The sequence below is a fragment of the Ipomoea nil genome, unplaced genomic scaffold (assembly GCF_001879475.1).
Source record: "Ipomoea nil cultivar Tokyo-kokei standard unplaced genomic scaffold, Asagao_1.1 scaffold3316, whole genome shotgun sequence".
Taxonomy (NCBI): Eukaryota; Viridiplantae; Streptophyta; class Magnoliopsida; order Solanales; family Convolvulaceae; genus Ipomoea; species Ipomoea nil.
Window position 1 is genome coordinate 519674 of NW_017619744.1, and position 18359 is coordinate 538032.

The following is an 18359-nucleotide window of genomic DNA, read 5'->3' on the forward strand; positions in this document are numbered from 1 at the left end:
GCCGGAAGCAGTAGATGGCTGTGTGCCTATGGCCCATGCGACCGGCAAATCTGACACCGGGGAGAGCCACCTCGGCCATGACCTTGTACGCCGTGACCACCATCGCCAGCACGGTTCTGCCACTGGTTGGTGTGACCGCCTCCGCCAGCACGATTCTGCCGTCCGCCACCATTGTGCCTGCCCCGAGTAGCCACCATAGCAGTAAGACCTGTACTATTAGGACCCATACCAAGCAAGAAGTCATCGGAATGGATGACTGTTTGAGCTTGAAGGTAGTCCGATAACTGAGGAAGGGTGACCGGAGCACCGGATACAGCCAGGCTGGAGGCCATCGCCAGGAATTCCGGCCGGAGTCCCCAGAAGACATACAGATTCTTTTCGTAGAGTGGCATCGGCCGGCCGGCTTGAGCAAGGTCTTCGACAAGCAGTTGGGCACGGCTGAGGTATTCGGCAGTCGACATATCCCCTTGGCGAAGCGCCGAAACTGGCCAAGGAGGTTGAGGCAAGGGATTCTTGTCGACGAGCCTAGGGCGGTTTCGATGGAGCACCAGACCTCCCGTGTGGTGGAGTGACCGACCGCAAGGTACATGACCTCCTCGGAGAGGGAGGAGAACAACAATGATAAAATGGAATGGTCTTGTTGAACCCATGCAGAGAAGGCCGGATTGGCAGCCGTGGATGTGGCCTCATCGTAGATGTTCTCGCAGGCGGGTGGAGTGAAGGTAACCAGCGCCGATGGGCATGGTGTGGTGCCATCAACGAAGCCGAGAAGACCCTGGCCCTGGAGGAACGGAATGAGTTGAGTACGCCATAAGAGATAGTTCCGTGTTGTAAGCTTGATGGACACAAAATGGTGAGCCAAGGTGAGGTGGTTTGGGGCAGTGACCGGCGGCGTTGGAGCAGCTGTGGCGCTCATTGTCCATTCGGAGGAATTCCCAGCCATCGGAGAAGAAGCGAAGAAGGATCGAAGAAGAAGATGGAGAGAAAATTAGGCCTAACAATCTGATACCATATAAGTGTAAATCTTTTGATTCTCATTGTATCTCAATAGAAATGTTACAATATATAATCCTGACTAATGACTATACTAAGTAAGGTAAGAATCATTTACATAATACAAAAGATTGTAACAGATGATTTACAAAGATATATAAAGATATACATTAATACTAGTAACTTATACGGAGTATCATTCTTTCCAACATTCATTGTTAGTGGAAACATTTTTGTTGTAATCAGTTTTAATGTTTCAAAATATATTTCAAAAATAAATAGAAGTGAATATGTAATTTGGGATCTTTACTACATAAAAAATTATTTTTTGCATTTAGTTTTTTGTTTTTCCTTTTAATTCTTTTATTGCATAATCTTTTATAATAAAATTTTGTTTAAAATAATGAAATATCATCAACTGAATTTGAACTCTATTACAATGTAGTGTTTGTTCATACACTTCCTCAACCTACTGAAACACGAAGAACCAATAACGCCTCCACTGAGGCTTGACTCAGAACCTTCCAAATGGAAGTCCAACCCGAGTACCATTAGACCACATAGTCTTGGTGAATTTAAATTGACTTTAATCATTGAATAACACAATAATAGTCTAAAATATGAATTACATTAAAAACGAATGGCATTTAAAAAAAAAAATATTAATATTCTAATTCTTTTTCTCTATCATACCTAGCCTATTACAAGTTCAAATCTCACTACTACTATTAAACTCGCCATGGCATCAGTTGATACGCCCAAGTAATTAGGGTGTTTAATTAGTGGTAATTAATTGTTAATTACTATTATAATTAGGGAATGTTAGAATGGTTAGACAAATGTATATATCACCTCTTGTGTTGTAAAGATTATAACCAGACAATAAAAATATTATATTATTCTCCATTACACTCCCAAATGGAAGTTCATGGGTACAGATACTACATTGTAACAGAGTCAGTAGTACTAAAAAAAAAACCAAAAACTTATAGAACGACTATTAGTTTATTCAGCTCCATTAACCGATAGATAGTGTTGAGTACAATAGATGCATTAAAATGTAGAGACCATAGAACATAAAGATTAAAATTGAGAAATAGGAACATATAGGACAATTTGCTTGCTTCCAATATGGTTTCATGCATAGGAAGAACCCATGCAAGTATGAGGATAATTCATCAGAGGCGAAGATGATAATAGAGCGACGACACTGCATAGTAGCATGGGTTCTGGGATGGATTCCATCCATCTCAAGCTGCTAATGAGAAGTTGGCTCAGAGTCTGCTGGTTCAAGGATTTCATCTCATCTGATATCGGGTTTTGCAAAAATCAACCGTGAAATTGAAGCCGTGGAGCTCTTCTTTGAGATGAGAGGCTCAGGTATTGAACCCAATGAGTATAGCTTTGTCGCTTTGTTGACTGCTTGCATTCGCTCACAGAATTTAGAATTGGGGTTTCAAGTTCACGCTTTGATCATCAAATTGGTCTATTTGGATTGCACTTATGGGACTGTATAGTAAATGTGGCAGTTTAGATTTTGTTATTGAATTGTTCCACAATATGCCTAAACGTGATATTGCTTCGTGGAATACTATGATTTCTTGTATGGTTAAGGAGTCCATGTTTGCTAGAGCTTTTGAATTGTTTAATGATATGCAGTGATTGTTTAAGAGTTGGGTATGTTGTATGGCCTTGTTTGGAACATTTAAAGCTTGAGATGCTATATGACCTCATTTGGAAGTAGCACAAGATAGCTGAATTAACTAAATAATAATTTTCATATATTATTGAATTAAAATATATGGATAAAAAAGACTGAATTAGTCTTAATTCTAATCTAATCTAAAATCTAAACATAAAAAAATCTAATCTAAGCCAACACACTAACAAGTAGCTTCAATGGTAAGCCTTCTGGTTTTGGATTTGCAGGTTGTGGTTGGGAAAAGGGCTTCAGAAACATGGAGAGTGCACTTCTCCTTCCCCACACAAGCCGATTGAATCACTGGTATGGTGTCGGTGGCATCACAATGGCTTGTTTCGAAGGAGCCGAAACTGCCTATTGGTTCACCAAAGCTACCAAAGTTGATCTTTGAGATCTTTCTGCCTCCTCCTTGGCAAGATAATTCCATTGTGTTTCCTTCTCGTACATTGGCATATATGCTTCCTACTGTCACGGTTTGCACCCTAACTTCTTGAGGACGACTGCCCATCTCTTCGAACAAAACCAATTGGTTTTTCCCTGTCTTACGTAGGAAGGAACGTGGAACATGGTACCATCTTTGTGAAGGTTTTCCACACCCGGTTACATATTTTGATCCACCATAATTTCCACGATAGTCACATTGAGGGCAGCCATCGGATTTGGCAAGGAAGGATGGCCAGTATCTACCAATGTTATGTCCATTCACCCAAGCAACTCCCTTCCCCATTCCTGTCAAATCCAACACCACAGAGTCTTCACCTGCTGGGGTCTTAAAGAATGTCTGCAAGATCCAAGATGAGCACAAAAGTTACATACATACAAAGTTTGTGTGTTAACAATGGGGAGAGTATGTAATGTAATTAATGGTATGGATTCAGTTACCTTGTACCAAATGAACATTCTGTCTGTTTGGAAGTCAGATTCGTGCCATGTTAACATATTGTGGTCATCAAGTTTAAAAAGTCCTTTCTTAATTCCATGTAGTCCGACCATATATGTCCATGTATTCTTTGATAAATCCATTCCTTCACCATTTGGTTCAACTAGCTTAACTGGTCCAATAACTCCTTGTCCTACCTTTTCAAAATATTGTCCATAATTCTACCAAGAAAACACAATGAAGAATTAGGGAAAAAGAATAAAAACAAAGGTTATTTTAAAAATTGATGGTTGTAATGAAAAAAACTCTTACTGGTAGTCCGACAAGTCTCGCTAAGTAAAGAAATTGTATTGATATCTTTTCGGAGTTTTACATTCCTTTCAAATGAAAATGTAAACTTTCCATCATCTTGAGCCCACTCAGAACCTATGTGCTTGTTGTTAAAAAAGGCATGGAGGACATGGCTTTTGGTATTAACTTCAAGAGTAAGCTCTTGACCCAAAATTGGATTGTTTTCATCTATCATGAAACTGAAAAAATTAAAACAATACTAATCAATTAGTGATCAATCCTATAAAAAAAATATAAAAAAATTTGCAAAATATACATACCTTGTCATGTACCACAAGTAATCAGTAGTATCATTTGTTACAACTTTCTGATCGAACAATTGTTTGGCATCAAGAGCATCTATCAATACTGAGCTTTGATTTTTGTGACCATACTTGAGATGCATAATAGTTTCAGGCCTATATGACCATTTCAATGCCCCTTCACTTAGCTTCTTTACCATCACAGTTGTTTGAGCATTAACCTACATACAACAAAAAAAATGTCAATAAAATTATTAGTTACATTCATGAATATTATAGTAGATGTAGATGATGTCTTTAATAAGTTACTCACCCGGGCTATATTATAAACTTCGGTTTTGCAGTCAGGGAGAATTGTGACAGACCATGCAGGAGTGGTGTAATTCTTGCCTTCAAAGGTGATGGATATGTCATCTTTGTCGTTTGCATTTCCTAAGAAGCATACCCTTTTCCCATTGTATTCATACACTGTTGACTGAAAAATATAATATAGAATGAAGTCAATAGATTGATTGAAAATTGAACAAAAATAATTTAAATTGGTATTGGAGAATTATCAATTATAATGAATTATAGCACTTACAGACATCATCCTTCCATAATCTGTGTTGGTTGCATTGCCATACAAAAGTACATCCTCCAATGAATATAAAAGGTTATGGAGTTCCTTGAGATGCCCCCACTTTGGTTGGTTCACATTGCCTAAATCATTTCCACAATTGCATTAGTATCAATAGATCAGAATAAGATCATATTAAAGTTTGGTAATTAGAACTTTACCATATTCATCGAGGGGAGCATTGTAGTCATATGTTGTAGCAATGTATGGTCCACCCGATGTCCTTCCGAAATTTGTTCCACCATGGTACTAAAAGATGAGAAAGTAGGTTAATTTGGAGAAGCGGAGAAGTAATAATAGACAAATGTTTATGCCTAACAATACATATTACACCATACCATGTAATAGTTTTGTAGAGATCCACCATATTGGAAAAAACGAGCAACAGCAAATGCAAGATCTTCGGCAGGTCTGTGAGGGTCTCCATCACCCCAGTTCTTAAACCTTACATATTTTTCAATCAAAATTATAAGTGTAATTAAATTTTCAATTAATTACATAAATAAACAAAATAAAATTAAAGCATACTAACCAGCCACTCCAGTTTTCAGTCCAAAATTTAGGGTTATTGTTCTTAGGCCAGAATTGATCACAATAAAATCCATTGCAGGTATTAATCTGCATTTTTTACCAAGGAAATTAAACTAAATATATATAATTATATTACCAAAAAATATAAAAATAATTTAAAAAATAAAAAATTACCATAGTTTTGGGAGCATCATCCTCTTGACACATGATCCAAGACACTCCAATATTCAGAGAAAGAGCAAAATCCGCACACCAATTTATATATTTCTTTCCTTCTTCTCCGTAGTGCGATATAATATTCCCATACTCATTTTCAATCTATTTTTTTTAAAAAAAAAAAATTATAATAATAAATATTTAAGTTTGAGGTGAAAATTAAAAAAAAAAAGATTAAAAATTAAAAAAAAATCAGAAAATTGCAACATTACCTGGGCAAGGATAATATTTCCCCCTTGACTAGCAAAAAGTTTCTCTCCTTTTACCATGTCTACAATTTTCTTTGTGAAGATTCCCATCTCCCTCTGAGCAAAAAAAATCAATTTTTAAAAATTTGAAATGCAATAATAATATAATATAAAATAATAATAACAACAACAACAATAATAATAATACCATGAATACTGCATTGTTGGTTCTGAAAGTTGTGTTTGGCATGTTGTATAACCACACAGGAAATCCTCTGAAATTTAATACATTACCGGACTTTAAAACCTCCTAAAGATTTATAATGTTTATGAAAAAAATATCAAGATTAACATTTACCCAAAATTCCATTCTGCACAAACATGTGGACCTATTCTTAGCATAGTATAAAGCCCTTCATAATTTACTGCCTTGAGAAACTGTATCAAATCTTTATTTCCCGAAAAATCATACTGTAATATTAAGTAAAAATTAAAAATAAATTATATATAAACACATATTTCCAAATTAATTAATAAAAAATATTAATATATTCCAATTTCAACCTCTCGGTAATTAGGTTCATGAGCATTCCAAAAAACATAAGTTTCTATAGTGTTGAGGCCACCATCTTTTGCCTTTTTGATCAAAGAGGGCCACATCTATATAAATAAACAAATTTAAGATATTAACAATATAAAAAAAAATATTTAAAAAAATTATTTTAATAGAATATGTAACAAAATTGAGAAATACTTGAGTTGTGCTACGAGGATAGTGAATGGAACCAGAAATGATGAGTTTTCTCTGACCATTAATTTTTAAGGCGCGATTATCATATGTAACTTGTAAAGCATCATAAAAAGGTAAATTGTAAGATAATATAGTGAGAGCAAGTGCCACGAAACTAGTGAGTAAAGATGCCATTTTACCAAAGAAGAATAAGAATAAGAAAAGATTGGAATGAATTTATTGTTTTAGTATTCCCCTATTTATAAGAAGGAATTGAAGTATGTAGATAACTATCATGATCTAAATAATAGCTACTTTTACTAAGTAAAAATGTATTATCTTTAAATTATCTTTTAAAAAAAAATTCAAAAGCCTAAATTATCCTTATGTCAAATTTGAATAAGATTTTTATCACATAATTTATTTATTTATTTTTAAATCATTGAAAGACATCAAAAGTAATAAAGGCTTATAAAATATTAAGTATGAAATTAATTAATAAATAATTTTTCTTATTTTGTTCCTTTTCTAAGAGTTAAGAAATTATTATTTTTTCACTTTTTTTAAAAATCCATTTTTGTGAGAGATAACGGTGTCTCTTAAATAAATTATACTGTGTAGATAATATTGTTCCAGATGATATAAAATGAAAGAGGGCTAGCATAGAAATAAAAATTTAAAAATGGAAGATAAGATGTATAGTTAATCAATGAGGATTAATAAACGCATAACAAAGGGCAAAATAGAACATTTCATAAACGCATCCATGCTCCATGCCTGGGGCGTTCAAGTGTCCAAAAATTTCCCCTTCTACAATCTCCCCACCCTCATATTCTAAGTAAATAAACACATAATAATAATTGATGAAATATTATCTTGACATAATGCAAATAATAATAGGAATGCCTCAGGGCCGGGGGCTTAGCTTTGTCGTCTGACGGGATGCGGCGGTGTGAGGGAATTAGTTGTGCGTGTGGGCTAATTCTGCGGCTACCTCTGGGGGCGGGGGTCCTGTATGTGGGCTTAGAATTAGTTCGGCAAAGGTGCGATCATTTTAAAGAAATATGAATGCAATGCCAGATAGATAGATAAACAAAAGTAAGGAGAGAGTGAGACATGGATTTTTATAGTGGTTCGGCTATTAATTAAGCCTACTCCACTCTTTTTCCACAACTTGTGGAAGAGTTTTCACTATCACTCCTAGTACAAACTAAACAAGCTAGCTTCCTTGATCACTAAGCCGGACAGCTACTTGTGTAGGTTTTTCAACTCCTTGAGTTTACTCTGCCTCTATCAACGTCTTCTTCAGAGTTGAGGGTTGGAAAGAATTGATGATGTTCTCCAACTCGTGAAATCTTAACTTGATGATGCTTGAATCTTCGAGTATAAATTGGAAGATTTCCTTGTGTTGTGAAGGCTTGAAGTCTAGATAATTTCTTACAAAGAAACTTCAAAAACACACACTGGTTTTGAAAGCTTTTTAGATGACACTTGTTTACAAAGCCTTTGTAGATGAAAATTGAGTGAAAAAAAAACCAACACCTTCTTCAGTGGTGAAGAGATGTATTTATAGGTGAGGAAAAAATTCATTCGTTGGAGGGAGATGAAAATTCAAACCTATTAACAGTGTGTAATATCCACTGGGCATGAAGCATTTAATTCGGCTGTACTGTGTAGCTGTTGGCGGCAAAAGTGATTTGTCCATTTGTCCTTTTTCACTGACAAAGGTACTAATCATTTAATGCTTCTTGGTTTGTGTGAATATCATTCCTAGGACTCCTTTTGTCTAGGATGATTACCCAGGTGTGAGACGTAGATAAACATTCTTCTTGTTCACGTGTAGAAATTGTCTATTCAAGTCTGACTTAGACTTTTTGTCTCAAAATCTATTAAACGAAAGATTGTCCTTACCTTTCATTTTTCCTTCTAGTCAAATGATCTTTCTTATCATTTGACGTTTACACGAGAGTTAGACCCTTCCATTGTTTCGATCTAAGTTGTTCTCTCGGCCTTCTCTTGATCTTTTCTTCTTCAAGTAGACCTAATTGATTAAAATACAACTCTGATTCGTGTAAATGTGTTAGTAAGCACGAATCACATGGTGAGTTGTGACTACTTTCGTCTAACACGAAAGATGCAAAATAACGAGAGTAAAAGATGGGTCTACAGTCATAGTAAGTTTGGTATCATCAAAATCTAAATACATATGTTCCTAACACCATCAATTCAGGTTTATATTAGGCACAGAGTCTGGTTGACTAACAACTTCTACTTGTTTAGTCTTGTTAGACTATGTTTATTAATTATATTTATTCTATTGTATATTGTAGCATAGAATAATTGTTCTAGTCTTAAGCCTATTATTTAGGTCTCTCTCTAAGAGAGTATATTTGTATTCAGATTCTGTTATTGAATTAATCTATCGCTTCCACTCTCATCTGGTATCAGTTAGCCAGAAAATATCCCCCTCTCACCTTTCTCTCTCTCCTAGCGTCGATCATGTCGAACGACAGTTCTGAGCGCACCCTCACGGCCACCACTGTTTCTTCCGGCAACTCTGGTCCCAACACCCTCACAAGCGCACACCATTTTGTGTCGCTAAAATTGACGCACCGTAACTATCTGTACTGGAGGACACAGGTGATTCCGTTTCTCCGCGGCCAAGGCCTCCTTGGCTTTGTTGATGGTACACGGCCATGCCCCTCATCACACCTGGAGATTCCGATCGGCAGTGGTCCTGATGATGCCGCCTCATCCACGGAGAACCCGGCGTACGGTGTATGGGTGCAGCAAGACGCTTCGATCCTGTCCCTATTGATTTCCTCCCTCTCGGAGGAAGTCATGTATCTCGCACTTGGCCGGACAACCTCGCGCGGCGTGTGGCTGGCGGCGGAAACGGCTCTCGGGTCGTCGACGGAGGTCCGAAGCTTGAATCTGCTCGGGCAGATTCAGACGTTACGGCAGGGTGACAGTTCCACGGAGGAGTATTTGGGCCGTGCGCAACATCTGGTCGAGGATCTTGCGCTTGCCGGCCGAACCCTGACGCCAACTGAACAGAACCTGTACGTCTTCCGGGGGTTACGACCAGAGTTCCGGGCAGTCGCATCCTCACTGGCGATCGCGGGCAGATCCGTCTCCATCCCTCAGCTTGCGGATTACCTCCAGGCACAACAATTTATACACGCCGACGATTATCCCACTTACCCACCGGCGACGCAAGGCAGTGTTCCAGCAGCGATGTACGCCGGTCGAGGCAGACGACAGAACGGAGACGGTGGTGGCAGGCACTCCCGCGGTGGTGGTGGACGCGGAGGCAACCAACGCGGCGGTCGCGGCGGACGTGGCCAGAACGGCAGGTTGCGCTGTCAGATTTGCCGCTCTCAAGGCCATTCGGCCGCTTTTTGTTACCGTCGGTACGCTGAGCCGCCGCCGTCGCAGGCTCACATTGCCGTTGCAGGAGACGGGGCAGCGCCACCATCGGCGGTCACCACGTGGCTGCCGGACACCGGAGCCTCAACCCACGCCACCCCCGATTCCGGTGTGATTATCAATTCCGAGGATTACCACGGATATGACGTCTTACGAGTAGGCAACGGCACAGTTTGGTGATCTTGAGTGTGGGTCATGCAGTAATTCCTACGGTCAAAAAGTCGTTAAAAATGTCTAATTTGTTACATGTTCCTGAGTTGTCAGTGTCTTTGATGTCTGTTAACCGGTTACCCGGGACAATAATTGCTATTTTGAATTTCACCCCTCTTACTTTGTTGTGAAGGACTCAATCACTCAGGCGGTGCTTCTTAAAGGTCCGAGTTCGGGAGGACTCTATTCGTTGTCTCTACCAAATAATCACTTCGCGTTCGTCTCGGCTCGTGCCTCTTCCACGGTCTGGCACCAGCGTCTCGGTCACCCACACAGCCAAGCCTTGCTTCGTGTTTTACAAGATTGTCCAGTCGAGTCAAATAAAAATGTAACACCCAAATTATGTACCCCGTGCCAACTTGGAAAATCGGCACGTTTTCCATTAGATAGGGTAGTTACATCTAGTGCAAATGTACTCGACCTTGTTTTTACCGATATATGGGGTCCCGCACCGGTTCTTTCAGCGGACGGGTCCCGCTACTTTGTATTATTCGTAGACGACTGTACTCGCTATTGTTGGTACTATCCTCTACGTCTAAAAACAGATATATATAAAATCTTTGATCTTTGGCGAGCGATGGTAGAACGTACGTTTTCACGTTCTATCAAGTCCGTTCAGTCTGATTTTGGGGGGGGGGGGGGGGGGGGGGGAATACCAAAAGCTACATAAAACATTCATGTCGTTAGGAATAGTACACCGGCAGTCATGTGCTTACACACACGAGCAAAATGGCCGTGTGGAGCGTCGAAATCGCCATATAGTCGAAACTGCCTTGGTGTTAATGGCCCAAGCGTCTGTCCCACAGCGCTATTGGGATCATGCCTTTGAAACGGTAACTTATCTTATAAATCGGTTACCGTCAGCCTCACTAAAGTTTGATACACCCTTTTTTCGCCTATATAAGACTCCGCCCACGTACACTTACTTACGTGTGTTTGGATGTCTATGTTATCCATACTTACGCCCGTATAACCTTCACAAAATCGAGTATCGGTCGAGTCCATGTGTATTCTTAGGTTACACGTCGTCCTTTAGGGGTTACCGCTGCATGTGCCTTAACACCGGGAAAACCTATATCTGTCGTCATGTCCGCTTTGACGAGACTAATTTTCCATTTGAAACAGGTCCTTTGAAATGGAATGATACAACGCCTGAAGTGCATGCCTCTCCGTGGGGGTCAAGCCCTGTTTTATTGACGCATGACAGTTGTGCTGTCCCGGCTCCATCACCTCCTGTTCCTCCTCGGGCACCTGTTCGTGCACCCCGGAAACGGAGACAACGGGCTCAACCAGGTGAACGGGATCACGTTATGCGGCTTCGGCGTATGACACGGGGCACTGGAGAGCCGTTTCACGCTCTCACTGCCACTATGGCCGATCCGACCTGTTACTCACAGGCTGTTGGGCATCCACAATGGCGGGATGCCATGGATCAAGAGTTCAACGCCTTGCTTCACAATAACACTTGGCAGCTAGTTCCGGCCACACCGAATATGAATATTGTGGGCTGCAAGTGGGTCTTTCGCACTAAGTGTAAGGCCGATGGAACGGTAGAACGCTACAAGGCCAGGTTAGTAGCCAATGGCTTTAACCAGGTCGCTGGCGAGGATTTCTTCGAGACATTTAGTCCGGTGGTTAAGCCGACCACAGTACGGTTATTGCTCTCGTTTGCCGTGTCCCGTGGCTGGACCCTACGTCAGTTGGATGTCCATAACGCGTTTTTAAATGGTCATCTATCCGAGACTGTCTACATGAGGCAGCCTCCAGGCTACGAAGATCTGGATCATCCTAATTATGTGTGCCACTTACAGCGCTCACTCTATGGGTTGAAGTAGGCTCCACGGGCCTGGTTCAATCGTTTGCATGACTTTTTGCTTGTGACAGGTTTTATTGCCTCCAAAACAGATGTGTCCCTTTTTCACTACTCTACAGGGGATTCCCGAGTGTTCCTACTCGTCTACGTTGACGACATTATCATGATGGGTGATAACACTACCTTGATTGATTCTCTCTTGCACCGGCTGTCCACGGCGTTCAAAATCCGGGACTTGGGAAAGTCGGCCTTCTTCCTTGGCATAGAGACAGTTACCACCCCAGATGGCATGATTCTTACTCAGCGACGATACATGCGGGACATTCTTCAACGAGCAGGCATGTCCGAGTGCAAGTCACTAGCCACTCCAGCAGCTGTGACACAGCCTGTTAGTCAATCTACTGATCCGTTTCACAACCCGACTCATTACCGTCGTCTCACCGGGGCCCTGCAGTATCTCACCATCACTCGGCCAGACTTGTCCTATGCGGTCAATCGTTTGTGCCAGTTTATGCATACTCCTACGGAAGATCATTGGGGGCTGCTTAAGCGTGTGCTCCGCTATATTAAGGGCACCCTCGACTACGGTCTCCGTGTTTCACCTTCTGTGTCGTCTGATATTCATGCTTACTCGGATTCGGAATGGGCCGGATGCCCAGTAGATCGGAAGTCTACAAGCGGATACGCTGTGTTTTTGGGGACTAATCTGGTCTCGTGGGTCTCGCGGAAACAGCGGACTGTGGCTCGCTCATCCACCGATGTTGAATACAAGGGGTTAGCCGATGTCTGTGCTGAGGTCACCTGGATCGTGTCCTTGTTACGGGAGCTTCGTCTGTGTTCTTCCACGCCACCAGCACTGTGGTGTGATAATCTTGGAGCCACGTACCTCTGCGCAAACCCTGTGTTCCATGCTCGCACCAAGCATGTTGAAGTGGATTACCACTTTGTTCGGGATAAAGTTTCTTCCGGAGAGTTCCAGGTTCACTTTGTCTCGACTAAAGATCAGCTTGCGGACATCTTCACTAAACCGCTTCCAGCAGCACGGTTTGGTACTTTACGTAGCAAGCTCAATGTCGTCTGTCACCAACCTTGCGCTTGAGGGGGAGTGTTAGACTATGTTTATTAATTATATTTATTTTATTGTATATTGTAGCATAGAATAATTGTTCTAGTCTTAAGCCTATTATTTAGGTCTCTCTCTAAGAGAGTATATTTGTATTCAGATTCTGTTATTGAATTAATCTATCGCTTCCACTCTCATAGTCTAACCAAACCACTTAATAAGCCTAGTCAACTTGCACACTTAATTAAGTCCCCAATATAATATATATATATATATATAATATATTATTAGGGAAAATCTTACCTTCTCCCACTTGGTGCAAGTACTAGCACAACCATCGTCAAAGAACAAAACACACAAATCATAGTGACATGTCCTCTATTTAATCAGAGTAGTATCCATTATGGTCACATGCATCTTAATTCTCCAACTTAGGTCCTTTATGAACAAAACCTATGTTTATTCTTGATACCTTAAGGGATGTTTCTCAAAATACATTATGTGCACAACTGAAAGAGAAACACATCCAAATTATACAAAAGAGTATACTGAAGTAGATGCCGTATCTCTTTTTCTTGCATATAATTGCTGCATTTCCAGTAGTGTGGGATCACTTTCCGTGGAGTTTGACATTTCTGCAATAAAAGTATATAATTAGAGCACTTCAGATGTAAATTCATAATATACAGAATTTTATAGTAGAATACACATAAAGTATAAATATGATACACATAAATATAGGTATAAGTAACATATAACCCTAGATTAACCAATCAGGCACTGAATGAATGCATAGAGTTAAAAGGCATAATGTACAGAATTTAATGACAGATTAGACATAATATATACTCAGAATACACATAATCATAAGCATACTGAAAATATTATAACAGATGATCTTATATCAAAATATATTTAAATTATCAACATAATACACAGAATGTTATACAAGCATACACATAATCTCAACTCAAAAAACACATAATCCTAGAAATAAGGAACATATAGTATGTTTGATGAGGTGAATAGCAACTAGAAGTCATATGCACATAATCTTATACTAGAATACACATAATGTCTACTCAGAAAACACATAATCCAAGAAATAAGGAACATATAGTATGTTTGATGAGGTGTATAGAAGAATACACATAATATATACTCAGAATAGATATAATTTCTACCCAAAAATACACAAAACTCATAACATTGTATACATAATTTAGTAATATCATTCAGTTACAGAGTTTCATGTTAGTACTGTTATGTAACCCTAGCTTAACGGAAAATTCTTGTTAATGATGGATTTTCATATAAATGTTCATAGATTTCATGATATATGCGCTAAAATTATGTGTTATGTTACAAATTTCACAATATTTTGATCTTCAAACAAAAAAATGTTTGAAGTTTCATGCAATTGTGTTGCGTAGTGTGATGAACGATGAAAATATGAGAGTTATTACTTGTTTTGTGCTTTGCTTTCGAACTTTTTCGCTCTTCTGGCAAGAGATTTTTGTTGTGCTGTCTTCAGTCTTTTGGATGATCGAAATGGTTTGTCTTGGGGAAGAAGAAGAGACAACGTTTTTTTATATTTTAATTAAAAAAAATAGAAATTGTAACGGTGATTGGACTGACGGAGCGACATCCGTCACATCCAATCTCCGTTATCAGTAATGGAAACGGCGTTGTTTAGTTCCAGGACGCACATTGCTATGTGCGCGTTGGTGCACGGTATAACGATTGCCCTGACCCCTGGCTGGCTCACAAACTTTTTTAAAATTTATGATTATCGCCTCAAAAATTATTTATTTATTTATTTATTTGTGATTAAGAATATATGATTGAGCATTTTTCTTCCGAACTCAATCCATCCATCCATTTTTCTGCGATTTCCACCTGTATAGTACAATATTGCTAGTAATATAACTCATATATAGGAAGAGTTGTTTTTTTTTTTTTTTTTTTTTTTTTTTTTTTTTTTTTTAGCTAGGAAAATCCACTGCTACTATGTTAGGGTGTGCACCGGATAAATCCTGATTCCGCCTTGACTAGATCAAACTAATTAGAAAGCTGAGATTCGAATTCGTGACATTGCAGTTACTAGTTTGTATCCCTAGTTTTTTGCAATTTTAGTCCATTTTTGCCAAAAAAAAAAATAATAATAAAATTAAAACAATAGCCGTGGACTAAAGCTGTACTGCAAAAAAACTCTTTGTATCCTTATGTATCACTTATATGCAATTAATTTATTATGTGACTGCAGTTAATAATATAAATTATGTATCAATTACAATTAACGTATTATATATACTTTTCTTTAATAAATTATGCACATATTACAAATAACATATTGTTTACCTTCAGTTTATTAATAGGTACTTAATTTTTTAATTGAAGATATATAATTTGTTAGGTGCAGGTACATAATTTTAAAGTCATTTTGAACTAAGACCCAGTGTGTAAGGTAAATGTTGGTTCATATAATATAGTATATACAAACCTACTTGATTTATATGGGTTAGCTCGTGACAGATCAATAAAAAGCAAGCATAGTCGGCTAGACTAACGTCATCCTTGTATGAACGTCCATTACGAACCATTCGCGCTTCATGGCGCTCAAACATGAATAGGCCAACGGTCAAGGCCAGGGACATCATAGGGCTCCTAATTTATGGGAGTCAAATTTTTCATTAAAAAAAATATTTATATATATATGATTCATTATTTTCCTTGAACAAAATGCTGCAAAATTTAAGTAACATTAAGCATTCAAGATTTCCGCGTAGAATGTGACAGGAGTATTGACTATTTAGTCCTCTCATCGACGACTTATATTCTACGGAAGTCTTTATCCACAATTCTCTTGCAATTTGTTCATGCAACCTGTTGTTATTAATACGTCTGCTTGGCTGAGTTGGCTCTACAAATAGAAATGAATATGTAATTTGGAATCTTTACTAAATTATTTATTGCATTTAGTTTGTTGTTTTTCCTTTTAGTTCTTTTATTGCATAATATTTTATAATAAAATTTTGTTTAAATAATGAAATATCAACTGAAATTGAATTGACTTTATTCATTTAACAACACAATAATAGTCTAAAATATGAATTACATTCAAGATTAATGGCATTTAAAAAAAAAATAATATTCTAATTCATTTTCTCTATCATACCTATTACAAGTTCGAACTCAAATCTCATTACTACTATTGGCCATGGCATCAGTTAATTCGCCTAAAAAAAGTAATTAGGGTGTTTAATTAATGGTAATTAATTAATTTTTAATTACTATTTCAATTAGGGAATGTTAGAATGCTTAAACAAGTGTATATATTATGAAGGAGGGGAAAACTGCAATGGTTGACAACCAATTTAACCAAAACCTTATAGAACGTAACGACTGGTAGTTTATTCATCAGCTAATTAGCTCCATTAACCGATAGATATTGTTGAGTACAATAGATGGATTAAAATGTAGAGACCATACAACATACAAATATAATAAAAATTGAGAAATAGGAACATTATATTTTGCACAATTTGCTTGCTTCCAATATGGTTTCATGCAGAAGAAGAAGAAGAACCTATGCAAGTACGAGGATAATTCATCAGAGGAGATGACGATAACAGAGCGACACTGCAATTATGACCGCTAACCAGCCCCCAAAAGCTCTTTGATTCCCATCTGTACATTGCCGTGGTATATATTAGTCATCTATATATATAATCAAAGTTCACATAAAAACACCGAGATTAGTAGACAAATCTAATATGTCGAGTTATACCAAGGATTGAAAATCAATGAAAAAGAAAAAAAAAATCACTTTTCTCTAATTTTATGTAATTATGACATATTGTGTATTTAAAAATGTTTGACCGAGCACGCAAAGCACTACTTGATTCTCATTACCTCCCTTCTCTGTGTCTATCAAAAGAATTTCTAAATGCACTTTCACAAATGTGCAGTCAAGCATTTTCAAATGCACAACTTTAATGTCATCGTATTTTTCCATGTTTTATTTATTTCTAGCCCCTTTCAATATCCTAGATGGACGAATCATATTTCTCCACTCTGGAGTTGTTCTCATCGTTCAGGTGAGACCAACACTTCTTGAGAACATCTGAACATGTGAACTTTTTCAGTAATGCACGATAAGTTCCTCACGAATGCACAATAAAACCACTACAAGAATGCACAAAAACTACTACACGAATGTACAGAAAGTAGGAAAGTGTGTGATTGTTATTATATAGTTACCGCAGGCTCCAGATGATTCAGGCGGCGGCGGAGGCGGAGGTTCGGCCATAGCTTCAGTGGTCGTCTCAACAACATTGTTTATGGCGTCCACAGTGTTCGGACTGACATTATTAAAGGATGGATTCGGCATTTGGGTGGTCGGATTTCCACCATTATTGTTGGAATTGCCGCCGGAGCTTTTCGGTGACGACTTCTTCGGCGGTCTGGAATAGGGATTATTAGTGGTCATATATTCCTGGGACTTTGAACTCGGCCGTTCTCTGATAACATCATTCTTAATTCTGTACTTTTCGTCGTCGATGGTTTCGGCATCTGTGCTGTAAGGACGTTGTTTCGGCATAGGATAACCAAGCTTGTTGACATGATTATTATGGGCAGTGGCTTGAGATACCCAAGCTCCCAGCAACAGGAAAAGGGCTGCAACAACAACCATTCTGAAAAGGGCCATTATATTGGAGATATAATATAGTATTTGATAAGAATAATGCATATATGCTCTCAATGTGTTACCTATTTATACCAAAAAAAGTAACATCTATCGATTAAGGTTGGCGAGTAGATCAGAATGCGACATATTAAAGAGGCAATTATCAGCATTAGCTTGCAGCTTTAACTGTAATGGCAACTTGTCCAAATTAGGTGCACAATAAATAAGTAATGTCCTATTTTCATCTACCTCACGATGGGCTACCATTTTTGTGGTTTTTTTACTAGTTAGACCGTTAAATCAGTGTGGCATGCAAATTTCTCTAATCTTAATTCACTTTATATCGATTGGTGTTAAGTAAAAGAGTATAAAATTTTTTATTTTTTTTTTTAAAAGATTAAAATATTATATGGTTTACAAATGTCATGGTGCTTTTAAATGTATCCTGCAAATATGCGTACACAGTTCAGGCATGACAAATTGACAATGAATTACGACATCTCTTCATCTTTGCCCTTTCGAAATAAAATACTCATCACCATAAAAATTTACAGATTTACTCTATTGTAATTTGTAATTATTGAATACAATTTTGTTGCATAGAGGCTTGGAGTTTTGCTTTAACGCAATAAATGGATCCTTTATAATGCAGGTTTATAATGAAGTAATATTTATATTAATTGAAGATGTTAGCACGGACAG

The 18359-nt window shown here is 38.1% G+C and overlaps 3 protein-coding genes across 3 annotated transcripts; 1 reads left to right on the forward strand and 2 right to left on the reverse strand.

The window, feature by feature from the left end:
• Positions 1-2876: 2876 nt before the first annotated feature.
• Positions 2877-6647, reverse strand: LOC109169620 (beta-galactosidase 15-like). The gene is made up of 15 exons (XM_019318499.1): positions 6477-6647; positions 6287-6382; positions 6081-6193; positions 5931-5997; positions 5747-5839; positions 5493-5636; positions 5320-5405; positions 5126-5231; positions 4949-5036; positions 4752-4870; positions 4482-4643; positions 4187-4389; positions 3888-4105; positions 3578-3768; positions 2877-3476 (listed from the first exon to the last, which is right to left on the reverse strand). The coding sequence occupies exons 1-15, from the start codon at positions 6645-6647 to the stop codon at positions 2877-2879; spliced, it is 2457 nt and encodes an 818-aa protein (XP_019174044.1).
• A 5423-nt stretch (positions 6648-12070) lies between these two features.
• LOC109169621 (uncharacterized mitochondrial protein AtMg00810-like) lies at positions 12071-13003 on the forward strand. Its single transcript, XM_019318500.1, has one exon. It carries the CDS (start codon positions 12071-12073, stop codon positions 13001-13003), a length of 933 nt encoding a protein of 310 aa, XP_019174045.1.
• Positions 13004-16476: 3473 nt separating this feature from the next.
• On the reverse strand, positions 16477-17701 carry LOC109169613. Its single transcript, XM_019318492.1, has 2 exons — positions 17231-17701; positions 16477-16657 (listed from the first exon to the last, which is right to left on the reverse strand). The coding sequence occupies exons 1-2, from the start codon at positions 17676-17678 to the stop codon at positions 16581-16583; spliced, it is 525 nt and encodes a 174-aa protein (XP_019174037.1). The 5' UTR covers positions 17679-17701; the 3' UTR covers positions 16477-16580.
• Positions 17702-18359: the final 658 nt, after the last annotated feature.

Excerpts from the sequence above, each read along its gene's own strand:
- LOC109169620 (XM_019318499.1), bottom strand. The coding sequence starts at position 6,647 with ATGGCATCTTTACTCACTAGTTTCGTGGCACTTGCTCTCACTATATTA. Across the intron at positions 5,637-5,746 it reads GAAATATTATCCTTGCCCAG|ATTGAAAATGAGTATGGGAA; the intron begins GTAATGTTGCAA and ends TAAAAAAAATAG. Across the intron at positions 4,106-4,186 it reads TACTTGTGGTACATGACAAG|TTTCATGATAGATGAAAACA; the intron begins GTATGTATATTT and ends TAATTTTTTCAG.
- LOC109169613 (XM_019318492.1), bottom strand. The coding sequence starts at position 17,678 with ATGGCCCTTTTCAGAATGGTTGTTGTTGCAGCCCTTTTCCTGTTGCTG. Across the intron at positions 16,658-17,230 it reads TGAATCATCTGGAGCCTGCG|ATGGGAATCAAAGAGCTTTT; the intron begins GTAACTATATAA and ends GGCAATGTACAG.
- LOC109169621 (XM_019318500.1), top strand. The coding sequence starts at position 12,071 with ATGGGTGATAACACTACCTTGATTGATTCTCTCTTGCACCGGCTGTCC.